General features: G+C 44.3%; 1 protein-coding gene across 1 annotated transcript in view; it reads left to right on the top strand.

Annotated features, from left to right (window-relative positions):
- The window catches only part of rgs9a (regulator of G protein signaling 9a), a gene marked incomplete at both ends in the record, with an annotated part of 30,033 nt that extends 18,939 nt beyond the window's left edge, over positions 1–11,094 (top strand). Inside the window, 8 exons of the mRNA XM_083649124.1 lie at positions 2,660–2,689; positions 2,814–2,875; positions 4,255–4,368; positions 5,461–5,576; positions 5,968–6,055; positions 8,640–8,778; positions 9,740–9,822; positions 10,938–11,094. Coding sequence (XP_083505250.1) covers positions 2,660–2,689; positions 2,814–2,875; positions 4,255–4,368; positions 5,461–5,576; positions 5,968–6,055; positions 8,640–8,778; positions 9,740–9,822; positions 10,938–11,094 — 789 coding nt within the window. The remainder of the gene's footprint in view (positions 1–2,659; positions 2,690–2,813; positions 2,876–4,254; positions 4,369–5,460; positions 5,577–5,967; positions 6,056–8,639; positions 8,779–9,739; positions 9,823–10,937) is intronic.
- Between the last annotated feature and the right edge of the window lie 1,874 nt (positions 11,095–12,968).

The raw sequence follows: 12,968 nt of genomic DNA, 5'->3' as shown, positions 1-12,968 counted from the left end.
GCAAGCAGACTGACAAGGCCTCAGCCTGCATGCAGCTCTGCGTGCTGCTGCCAACATGATTTCAGTAAAAGGGTAAATTAACAATGTTTTAACTAATTTTTCTCCATCAAAACTAACACAGTTAGATTGTTCTTATAGCACAACTTTTTTCATCTCGTCTTAATCTGATATTTGAGGCAATAATTATCTTTCTCCTCAGAAAGCCCTGTGAGAAAATCCCATCAATCTGCATCAACCCCAAGAGTAATATCTCTGGGTTTCCTGTTTTGAAGGTCTGCTTTGAATAGTAGCCTATAAAATAAATACCATAGTAAACGTCTGCTTTCAATAGACAAATTAGCCATTTTCACTTCCCACCCAATTCACCCATTCAGTTTGTGTAACACAGGTGGTCCAGTGCTTAGACACAAAATGGGTCAATTGGGTGTGAAGTGGAAAAGGCTAATGGTAGCTATATTATAGGCTAGATAGTATGATTTCAATATTGGTATGTACACAAGATAAAGTTAATACATTTTAAATGTAATTTAGAATATCTTGGGTTGCATTACGCTACAGCACACATTTATGCTGGTCTTTAAAAAAAAAAAAAATTTACTCTTGTGTTTGATAGGCCTCTATGCCAGACGGCTATTCATATCATGTTTTTTATTGTATTTGATTTTTGAGATAAAATGTCTGCTTGTTGAAGCTTGGGACTAAAGCACCTGGGTTTTTTCATCTTTTAAAATAAAGATGTTTAAAAAACTATTGCTTGTTACATTTTCAGTGCTGTACCTTTTCTCTGGGTAAGAATTGAGCTTGAAATTAACGATATGATACATTATGATATGAGCTATGAACGTGAACACAACACCGTTTATATTATTGCATGTTTTTGTAGATTGTGTACATTGTGTAGATTACAATTATTATGCTTATTATTATTATTACTATGCTAAGGAAGGTAGGTGACCATAATTCATTTAAATGTCTGCTCTCGAAATCGCTGTCCGTTCTCAAGAGCTATTCAGTTGGTTCATGAAATCGCTGGGCTGCGTGCCCTCCAGTGTTTGTGGTGTGGGAGATTCCAGCTGTCAAAAGAAGAAGACAAAAGACTTGCTCCTGGCCAATCCCGGCGCTTGACTGCTGCGTAGGCGGGCACAGAGCGTGGTTATTGCGTAACCTATGTGCGAATAGAAATCATGCCTCACTGGCGCATGAAGCCATCATGGGGGCTTTTTCTTCCTGGTTTTACTTCCTGACCATGCAGCCCAAGGCGAAGTGCGCATGTGTGCCATGACGTGTTCCATGACGTCTGCCACCCCTCCCACCCATGGATTGTATTACAAAAGAAAATACCCCCGTATACGGCTCTTAGTGGCTTCTGAAGAAAAAATGCCCCATAAAAAATTTGTTGATAATTAAAAGAGTTGTTTTATACTTTGAGTGACACCCGGAAAAAATTCCCCTGGGTTTAACAGCTGCCGGAGTCCCCATGCAAGTGGATGGGAATTTTCCTTTCTGGGCTGTTTCAGTTTCAGTTTCAGTTTATTTAAAGAAAGGACAGTACACATTAATCAACATTACTGTAAATGCGCCAGTTTTAGCCAACTGGCTAATTCGCAACTGTAGTCCTTTTGGCAAGATGTTATAAAACCATACACCTAAAACAGAAGCATTAAAAGTAAAACACAATATTTACAACACAATCCAAAATAATAGTAAAAACAATAATACAATACACAATTAACTGATTACAAGTGGTCACATGTTTGATTTGTTAATAGCCAGGTCTTGAGTTTTTTTGTAAAGGTGTGGTAGGTAGCACAGTATCTTATATCAGTTGGTATGATGTTCCAAAACTGAGTGGCTCTGACTGAAAAACAGGATTGACTGAAGGAGCTGGACCTAAACGGCACAGTACAGTGCTGCATGGCGTCACGTGACTTGCGGGGTGGGCGGGGTCTGAATCTGATATGACATTTCTGCTCTGACATGTCTGAGATGCCGTCTATTGAGTGTCGAGGCTTTTCACACACACACGCACGCACACACGCACACACACACACACACACACACTTTTCCCCAGAATGTGATGTTTTTCATTCACTGCATTTCTTCTCGTCTCTCTTCTTCTCTCTCCATACAGATTGTTTTGCATCCTACCTCTTTCCCTGCACTGACAAAGACCACACACACACACACACACACACACACACACACACACACGAACGACTAGGATTGGACCGATGTGGGAAGAACCCATTACATTTTGGAGCAGATCCGATCTGGGTTGGATCAAGGAAGGGGGCGGGGCTAGGCAGAAAGGGCTGGAGCTAGGGATAGGAAGGTCATAGAGAGTCGTGGGTAGAGGGAGTGGCTGGGGGATGTGGGTGGTTCAGGGTCAGGGTTCTGATCCGACTCACCAAATTGGATATGGTAGCAGACTGGAGGATGGGCCCTGGCTGAGGTCTTCTAGTTGACTTGGTAATCTACATTCACACTTGGGATTTGACTTGAGACTTGTGCCTCAAGACTTGAGACTGACTTGGGACTCTGCCTGCCTATGATGACAAATATGATGACAATTTCTCGTGCCTCAAGACTTGAGACTGACTTGGGACTCTGCCTGCCTATGATGACAAATATGATGACAATTTCTCGTGTCATTTCTCAGAAAATCAGCTATGACCAGTACAGACGAATGGTAAGTAATAACATGGATAGCAGAATAGCCTGTATTCATTTGTGTGATTTTCACAAAATGTAACATTTTTGTATTTTGTGATGAATTTGAAATGACATCAGCATCCTGTCCTCTTCCCCTCTAGAACATCTTCTACGAACAAGCCATCATGAGGCCCAAAGTCAAATCTAGCGTGTCCCTGGGAGCGTAAGTTCCTCTGGTACCTCGCTAGCCGATGTGGCTCCTCACAATCTGAACTAGCCAAGTGACTCTGGTACCTCGCTAGCCGATGTGGCTCCTCACAATCTGAACTAGCCAAGTGATCCCCTCTTTTCTCCCGTTTTCACCACAGTTGTACTTGTCCAATTTTCCCTGGTGTCCCGGTCGTTGCTCCACCCCCTCTGCCGATCTGAGGAGAGTTGTAGATTAGCACATGCTTCCTCTGATACATGTGCGGTCGCCAGCCACTTCTTTTCACCTGACAGCAAGGAGTTTCACACCATTTTTTCTTTGACTATGGTGTAATGATTACAGAGAATGTAGCTGCATGCATTTCATCATCTTTGTTTATGATTGTTTGGATCCATGTAACAATTTCCCCAAACATTTTAAATTACTCTAATTTGCTTGTCCCCAAAACAACATACCGGTAATTAGTTTTAGACTTCCGCACAGCGTACATCCACCAGTTTTGACGTATGATGTTGTTTTGATGACATTTTATTATCTTTTTGACGTTATTAAATATTCTTCAGTATAAAATAACATGGCGAGTATTAAAGCAGGACAAATTAGTTAGTTTTACTAATCAAACTTTGTGCTATTCAGATGTGTTTGGTCACCATGTTTGGCAAGTTACTCAGGAAATGTAATTAGTTACTTATTACTGATTACTCCTTTAAAAAGTAATTAAATTACTTTTAGGGCCTAAAATTCGGCGTGGGATTGCGGATATCGCACATATTTTTGGCAAGATTTGGAATTTATAATTGATATCTCGAACGCGCGAGATGCCTAGTATAATTATGTGTTTGCAATTATACTCCATTACATTACTAGTTACTAATGAATGTAATCAAATTACACTAAGTCTTACTGCCCAACACTGTTGGTCACAAGAGGCTATGATCTCATGACATGGTGACCCCATTTCCACCTGGCATTAAAATGTGTTTTGGGTGATCAGATCAGATAGTGCTTGACCACATTAACCTGATTTCATTTATACCTGGTATTAATATGTCTCCAGTGTCCGCATTGAGATCCAAGTGGATCAGATCAGGCGAGCTCCATAGCATATAGCAGCTATTAGCAGCAGAAAAACAGCAGTGACTGTTGTATGTGGATTGAGAACACATTTGCATTTCCACTTGTGTTAAACGTGGTCACTTAATGTGTCCCTGACCACCTGCCGAGGTGGTTTGGCTGATGAGATCACATCATTGTGTCTTGCGTGCATTTACACCTGTACGTTCATGTGGTCAAGCACTAACAGATTGCAATCTAATCACCCAAAAACACATTTGAATGCCATGTGTAAATGGGGTCTATGTAAATGTGCTCTCACAGCAGCTGTGTCTCTGCAGACTGGTGAAGTTCGTCACAACCTATAAGAACCACGACCCCCTGCTGGCCCCCTGTCTGCCCAGCAACCCCTGGCAGACAGACAACGACAGCTTCTGGACTCTCAACATGAGGAGGTGAGCAGACAGACAGACAGAGCTTCTGGACTCAACATGAGGAGGTGAGCTGACAGACAGAGCTTCTGGGCTCAACATGAGGAGGTGAGGAGACAGACAGAGCTTCTGGACTCAACATGAGGAGGTGAGCTGACAGACAGACAGAGCTTCTGGACTCAACATGAGGAGGTGAGCTGACAGACAGAGCTTCTGGACTCTCAACATGAGGAGGTGAGCAGACAGACAGAGCTTCTGGACTCAACATGAGGAGGTGAGCTGACAGACAGACAGAGCTTCTGGACTCAACATGAGGAGGTGAGCTGACAGACAGAGCTTCTGGACTCTCAACATGAGGAGGTGAGCTGACAGACAGACAGAGCTTCTGGACTCAACATGAGGAGGTGAGCAGACAGACAGAGCTTCTGGACTCAACATGAGGAGGTGAGCTGACAGACAGACAGAGCTTCTGGACTTAACATGAGGAGGTGAGCAGACAGACAGAGCTTCTGGACTCAACATGAGGAGGTGAGCAGACAGATAGACAGAGCTTCTGGACTCAACATGAGGAGGTGAGCAGACAGACAGAGCTTCTGGACTCAACATGAGGAGGTGAGCAGACAGATAGACAGAGCTTCTGGACTCAACATGAGGAGGTGAGCAGACAGACAGAGCTTCTGGACTCAACATGAGGAGGTGAGCAGACAGATAGACAGAGCTTCTGGACTCAACATGAGGAGGTGAGCAGACAGACAGAGCTTCTGGACTCAACATGAGGAGGTGAGCAGACAGATAGACAGAGCTTCTGGACTCAACATGAGGAGGTGAGCAGACAGACAGACAGAGCTTCTGGACTCTCAACATGAGGAGGTGAGCAGACAGACAGAGCTTCTGGACTCAACATGAGGAGGTGAGCAGACAGACAGAGCTTCTGGACTCAACATGAGGAGGTGAGGAGACAGACAGAGCTTCGGGACTCAACATGAGGAGGTGAGCTGGGCACTGACTGGACTGGACTGTCATCACTGAGAAGAATTGAGCTAGATAATGTACATTCTCTGTAAAGTCTTGTGAACTAGGGCTATACAAAAAGGAAAAGCTTGTATTTTCCTACAGAGTTGACGTCCCCACTAAGATGCGAGTGGAGCGCTGGTCCTTCAGCTTCTTCGAGCTGCTGCGCGACCTGCGCGGACGAGACGACTTCAAGATCTTCCTCAAGAAGGAGTTCAGCGGTACGTCAAAGTGCAACGTCCAAGATCACATCTCAAATCAGCCCAACGTCCAAGATCACATCTCAAATCAATCCAACGTCCAAGATCACATCTCAAATCAGCCCAACGTCCAAGATCACATTACAATCAACACAATCGCCAGAATAAAACCTTTGCCTTTTACGTGTCTGCAAATCAGGGATATCTAGAATATCTACATAAATTTGAAACAAAATGTTGGCAAAATATGTTTCTAAAATGTAGCATTTTACATTTCTGCAAATCACGGCTAGTACAATCTCAATGTAAATTTGAAACAAAATGGCAGTTATTTCGAAAACCTCAGTGCCTTTGCAATGTTAAAACGCAAATTGTGTGTGTGTGTGTGTGTGTGTGTGTCTCTCTCTCCCAGGGGAGAATTTGGCATTCTGGGAGGCAGCAGAGGAGATGAAGTGGGGCACGGGATCCTCCATGTCAACAAAAGCTGAGACCATCTTCAAGTGAGGGAGTGTGTGTGTGTGCACCTGCACCCACCATCATCAAATCAGTTCTTATACTCAACTCTCCACTGGCCATATATTTAAGCAATAGATCATGACAGGCCGTGGTATACTGTATGCTCATTATACCACACCCACACGGTTACCAAAAATGGTTACCAAGTATGGCAATAGGAAAGGAATAAACAACTCCAATTTAAATGTTATTCAGAAATCATGCTCTTGGCTCCCTGCACAGAGCCGATGCAGTTGCTGAACTACGTCAGATAGCAACACAAATTCGTGACAAACAAACCACTGTTAGTGTGGTGTATTCTATGTTGTTTAATTATATGTGTGAGTAACAGGAAGCCTTTTGGAAGGTAGCCTATAGGCTGCTGGGTGGCGGGCTGTTACGGTTGGTTACTTCCTAGAGCTACAGAGTTGACATGTTGCTACGGTAAATAAATAGATTTGATCATAGTTCACAGTTTGTCTCACGTTGCTTCTATTTGAATAATGACAGTTGGCTATCTAACTTTGGCTAATGCTTGTTCGAACGTTAGTTAACGCTAATGTTTCCATTTCGGTAGGCAGCTAGCGAACGTTGTTAGCTAGCAAACGGCTAACTAGCTGTCATATACTGATGACATCACTAGCAAGAGATGACAGTAAACACTACCGCAAGGCACTCTGGGTATTGTGGTGCAGAGCTCCCGTTTGCGAGGCTAGCTAGCTACCATTTGTTTTCTCTGTTTTATACTGTGGTATATTAGTGTGGCATACGCTAAATATACCACAGCTGTGAGCCAATCAGATTGCTTGATTTGAGAGAGCCGTTTTATATTTAAGCAATATAGCACTCGAGCTGCGTGGTGTTGTGGCGAATATATCCCGCTGATAAGACATTATCAGCGGGATATATGCCACAACACCACGCAGCTCGAGTGCTATATTGCTTTTATAAAACGGTTTCCAAGTATAATAATATAATAATAATAATACTATAAGTCCGACTGGCATGGTATTCTGATAGAGTCAGTTGAAACACTACTGTAAGGCGGGACCTCTAGCAAGAAGATAGACGTGCGGGTGATTTGATTGGATCGTTCTGGAGACTGAAGTTGACATTGGCCAATCCTGGCGCTTGCTAAGAAGCTGAGAGCTTTCTGGAAAGCCGACAGGCAGCTCGAGCGCAGCGCTGCATTCTCAGCGCTTGCTGAGAAGCTGAGTGCTTTCTGCAAAGCCCGACACCAACTAACGTTACGGGGTTAAATGCGGGGTTAACAGCCTTTTTTTTGCAAAGAAGACATTAGCCCGCATTTATTCTTGTACAAAACATAATTTTCTGCGAAGTATTAGTAAAGTTATAAGCGAAGATCGATTCACAAGGATCTGACAGCTGTCTCCGCCATTTGTTTTTTTTTAGGTAACCAAAGGCTTTTAGTAAGAGAGTTGCCATGGCAACCAATAACCCATTGGAGTGGGTTATTGGATCCAATCAGATTGCTTGATTTGAGAGAGCCGTTTTATAATTATATTTATATCATGGTCTGGGTGAATACTCGATTCTGATTGGCTGCAGGGTGTCCATTATGCTCTGATAATGTATACCTACTAGTTCCAGTCAAACTGTTCACCCTTCTAAATTAATGCGCTGGCTATAGTATCAGTAATTAGTTACATTACTCATACATTACTATATTACTTTCACTACCCTCCATTCCGAAAGAAATGTAACCTTACAGGAGGAGTCAACCATCAGCCTACTTGCCATAGGACAAAAAACGAATCATGTTCTGGTAACGCAGTAGTCTAGTCTCACATAGCCAGACTTATCTCCACACTTTGTTTTAGCACTGTGTCAGCGCCGAAGAAAGAATGCAGTAACTTGAGGTTACTTGAATTAGTAACTGTAGTAAATTACTTTTTGAATAAGTTACTGCCCAACACTGCCTACAGTAGCAACCCACCAAGTGGAATTCCTTGTATGTGCACACTTACTCAGCCAATAAAACCAATACTGATTCTGATTTGGGTGCATACCGGTATTTGTGTAGCCTGGTAAACCAGCCCGTCACGTTACTGTCTGGCCCCAAGGCCTGGGAGGGTGTTAAGCAGAAGCTGCAAAGCGGAAGAGCCAATCAGCGACTGCGCTGTGATTGACAGCGCAAGTTGGCCAATCAGGAACGCCACTAGCACTGCACTAACAAAACAATAATGGCCGCTTTCCTGCCTGTCCGCCTCGAGGAGTAATGTCAGCGTTTGTCTAGTTTAAACAGCCATAAAGTGCAGTTATTGCAGAAATAGACTCAATAACAACAATTAAACAAGCACAGGAGTATTACCGCAACCGCGGAGTTTCTCGGCGGAAAACATGTTTTTGCCATTCTCCCGAGTGGATTTGGGTTTGACTGGATCTGACGCTGATTGGCTGAAGGAGTTGTCTGTCAAGGCAACTATGCCCGCCCATGCTCCCGCCCCTGCTTAGGACTGGGTGAAGAGTTGAGGCCAGACCGTCACGCAGAACCAAATGAAATGTGAGTTCACGCTGGTTTACCAGGCTAGTATTTGTGCGGATCCTCAAGTGTGTGTCTGTGCTCAGGACCTTCCTGGCGCCCGGCGCCCCCCGGTGGATCAACATAGATGGCAGGACAATGGGTCTGACGGTGAAGGGCCTGGAGCATCCTCACCGCTACGTCCTGGACGCCGCCCAGACTCATGTCTTCCTGCTCATGAAGAAGGTGAGTGTGTCGTTTAGATCTGCGGTGCGATTCCCAACCTTGTTTGTCTTATGTACCCCTTGATTGGTTTTGCCATGCCAATAGTACAACCCTCACTCATGCCTGTTGATGATTCAAGATTCAAGATATTGTAGCGATACAGGGTCTGGGTGGATAAAGCGCGTACGTGGTCAAAGGGATTGTCCCTTTGGTCGGATGGTTAACGTCTTGGGCTTGTAAGTTGGAGACCTCGGGTTCGAAACCAGCCTCGCCTGTGCCGTTACAATATTCATTGTCACTCTGTTGTACAAGTACGCACTTGTGAAATTCTTAAATTAAGCGGCTCCAGTACAGGTCAGTGCAAGTTACTATAGGATAGGTGCATAATCACAACAACAGTAAATATGTATAGGTATAGAAGTACGTAAATACGGCATAAGGCAAACAGTGAAAAACACAATAGAATAGAAAAAGGATAGAATAAATAATAGCAATAATAAATAGCACCACTTGTCAGTGGAAGGTGCAATCAGGGCAAGTTGTGCAGCAGTAATGTGCGAACAGCTTCTCATACTGTACACACACACACACACACACACACACACACACACACACACACACACACACACACACACTAGCCATGAGGATCCTTTTGGATTTTCTTCAAAATAAACCGACTGAAGACTGAACATTCTGGTTTGTCATTGTTCCTGTTGCCTTGTCCTCATCAAAGCTACCCATTTACACAATGTTGTTGCCATTCTTCCTCATAGCCCTTCTTGTTCTTAATGTTAGGGTTGTTATTATTACTTATTGTTCTTAATGTTAGGGTTGTTATTATTACTTATTGTTCTTAATGTTAGGGTTGTTATTATTACTTATTGTTCTTAATGTTAGGGTTGAGGGTAAAGATAGTTTATGTCAATGCCCTCTTGTTCTTATCGTTCTGAAATTGGACTCAGCAGGCTCTTTCTCACTGCAGGATACTTTCTTCCGCTACCTCAAGTCTCCGGTGTACAAGGAGATGCAGAAGAAGGCCCTGAACCTTGAGTCTCACAACTTCAGGTTAGTGAAACAAATACCTCAATATACTGAGAGGCTGCTGTTGCTTATGGCCTCCACTAGAAATCATTGGAGAAAAATACATGAATTTTGCTGCTCAAATACTATTACTAATACAAACATACACTGAAATATTATTTGGAGCTCAGTTACACGTGGTATTAAAAGGAGAATCTCTGTATTTTTCACACATTACAAGATATTTCACCAGGAGAATCCCTGATAAGTCTGCACGCAGTGTCACACCGGCTTTATTCTTTCTAAACACATGCTCATCGATGGGTCATTCTCCAAAATTGGTTCAATGTCAGATTTATTAAGTCGGAGTTATTATGTTTACAGCTATTTCACATTTTATTTTGGGTTATAATAGATAATAGAATGAATTAAGTAAACATATACGATTTGCATAGCAGCAATGCTTTTCAAATTTGTTTTTGGGCAGTTTGTACCAATCCTGGAGAATGGACGACTCTGTCAGACCACTTGTCTGTTTGTAGCGTGCTGCAGACAGCACACATCACCCCGGCCGTGTCTGCCTCACTACGCTTCTCTCCCAACCACACTCCCAACATGTCTCTCCCAACCACACTCCCAACATGTCTCTCCCAACCACACTCCCAACACGACCAGATCTTTAGCAGGCTAGATATCCATGGGACCTCTGTGACTCACCTACGAGCACTCAGGGAGCTCCTCTGTGACTCACCTACGAGCACTCAGGGAGCTCCTCGTTCCTCGTTCGCATTTTTGAACAGTTCACACTTAAACAAGCGAGCGCCGATTTGTGAGCGCTGAGCCGACGTGATTTGCCTTTAGATCAGGCGGGATTTGTCCCCGAGCAACACATTTAAAACAGCTTGCCTAGTGTGAACTTAGCATTAGATTTTGGTAGTCAAAGTTCAAGGTCACTCACTGTGACCTTTGAACACTTTGTAGCTTCTGGTCATCTGATACTTGCTGTCTCTATCGTCTCTCCATGTCCACCATGTCTCCATGTCCCCATGTCCACCATGTCTCCATGTCCACCATGTCTCCATGTCTCCATGTCCACCATGTCTCCATGTCCACCATGTCTCCATGTCCACCATGTCTCCATGTCTCCATGTCCACCTTAGCGAGGCTCAGTTGGAGCAGAATGCCAGAAGCCGAGGCCCGGGCATCCACCCCATCATCCTGTGGCAGCAAGAGGAGGTGGAGAGGGCCAAGGCCGCCATCGCAGCCAAACCTGTCGACGTCAAGGCCATGATGAGCAAGATAGACAGGAAGAAGTAGAGATACACAATGGAAGCGTATTTGTATTATGCAGTGTGGGAGGGCTACTTTTAAAATGTATTCCACTACAGAATACTGAATACATGCCCTAAAATGTCATTTGTAACGTATTCCATTAGAACAGTGGTTCTTTAAGTGTGGTCCATTAGAACAGAGGCTCTTTAAGTGTGGTCCATTAGAACAGAGGCTCTTTAAGTGTGGTCCGGGGACCCCCAGGGGTCCTTGAGGGGGTTCCAGGGTAGCCTAGGTAAACCCAGCCCCCACGTGACCTGCTCTCTCAGTTCCCAGTCACTAGTCATAGTGACTGAGAACAGGTCTGAGAGCAGGTCACGTGGGGGATGGGTTTACCCAGGCTAGTTCCAGGGGGTCCCCAGCAGAAAGGGGGATTATTATTTTCATCCAAGTAGTAACACAAATAAGTAACACTATGACAGAATCTTTGAGTGTTTCGGTCATGGGTTTCTTACAATTTCTGTAATAAAACATTGATGTAAAAGCAAAAAACTTAGCAAATGGGGGTCCGTGGTCAAGTGGTCTAATTTTTGGTCCTGGACGTGAAAACGTTTTGAGAACATTAGAATGCTCTTCAAAATAGTCTAGCTGAGCCCACTTGTCTGCTCACTCTGAGTGTACATGTAGTTAACACTTGTCTGCTCACTCTGAATGTACATGTAGTTAACACTTGTCTGCTCACTCTGAGTGTACATGTAGTTAACACTTATCTGTTCACTCTGAATGTACATGTAGTTAACACTTATCTGTTCACTCTGAATGTACATGTAGTTAACACTTATCTGTTCACTCTGAATGTACATGTAGTTAACACTCATCTGTTCACTCTGAATGTACATGTAGTTAACACTCGTCTGCTCACTCTGAGTGTACATGTTGTTCACTCTGAATGTACATGTAGTTAACACTTGTCTGTTCACTCTGAATGTACATGTAGTTAACACTTATCTGTTCACTCTGAATGTACATGTAGTTAACACTTGTCTGCTCACTCTGAATGTACATGTAGTTAACACTTGTCTGCTCACTCTGAATGTACATGTAGTTAACACTTGTCTGCTCACTCTGAATGTACATGTAGTTAATACTTGCTTACCCAGTAAACATAATCTAAACCGTGACGTTGCCAGACTGTCGAATTTCTGTTGGTCATCTACCAGAAGGCAATGGCGGCGGCCGGCCACAAGGTGACGTCTCATTGTAGTGTTTCTACTGTCCCTTGCAAAACAAGAAATATTGATCTTATGTCGCTTTGAAAACACCACATGTAGGTGTCTTTTGTGTTTTAGCTGAATAAAACATTTGCCTGTCTTAAGCCTCAATCAATGCAGCCACACCTGAACAGTTACAGGCAGGAGAGTGAGGACAAGGCAGGCGAGAGAGAGGACAAGGCAGGAGAGAGAGAGGACAAGGCAGGAGAGAGAGAGGACAGGGGGAGAGAGGACAAGGCAGGAGAGAGAGAGGACAGGGGGAGAGAGGACAAGGCAGGCGAGAGAGAGGACAAGGCAGGAGAGAGAGAGGACAGGGGGAGAGAGGACAAGGCAGGAGAGAGAGGACAGGGGGAGAGAGGACAAGGCAGGCGAGAGAGAGGACAGAGAGAGGACAGGGGGAGAGAGGACAAGGCAGGAGAGAGGACAGGGGAGAGAGGCAGGAGAGAGAGGACAAGGCAGGAGAGAGGACAAGGCAGGAGAGAGAGGACAGGGGGAGAGAGGCAGGAGAGAGAGGACAAGGCAGGCGAGAGACAGGACAGAGAGAGGACAGGGGGAGAAGGGGGAGAGAGGACAAGGCAGGAGAGAGGAAAAGGCAAGAGAGGACCCGCCTCCCTGTCTGACCTCCCCTCCTCAACAAAATGCCCTCCTCTG

This window comes from Poromitra crassiceps, assembly GCF_964638095.1.
Source record: "Poromitra crassiceps genome assembly, chromosome: 13".
Lineage (NCBI taxonomy): Eukaryota > Metazoa > Chordata > Actinopteri > Beryciformes > Melamphaidae > Poromitra > Poromitra crassiceps.
The sequence above is the reverse complement of the archived record's forward strand: the minus strand, read 5'-3'. Positions and strand labels throughout refer to the sequence as shown.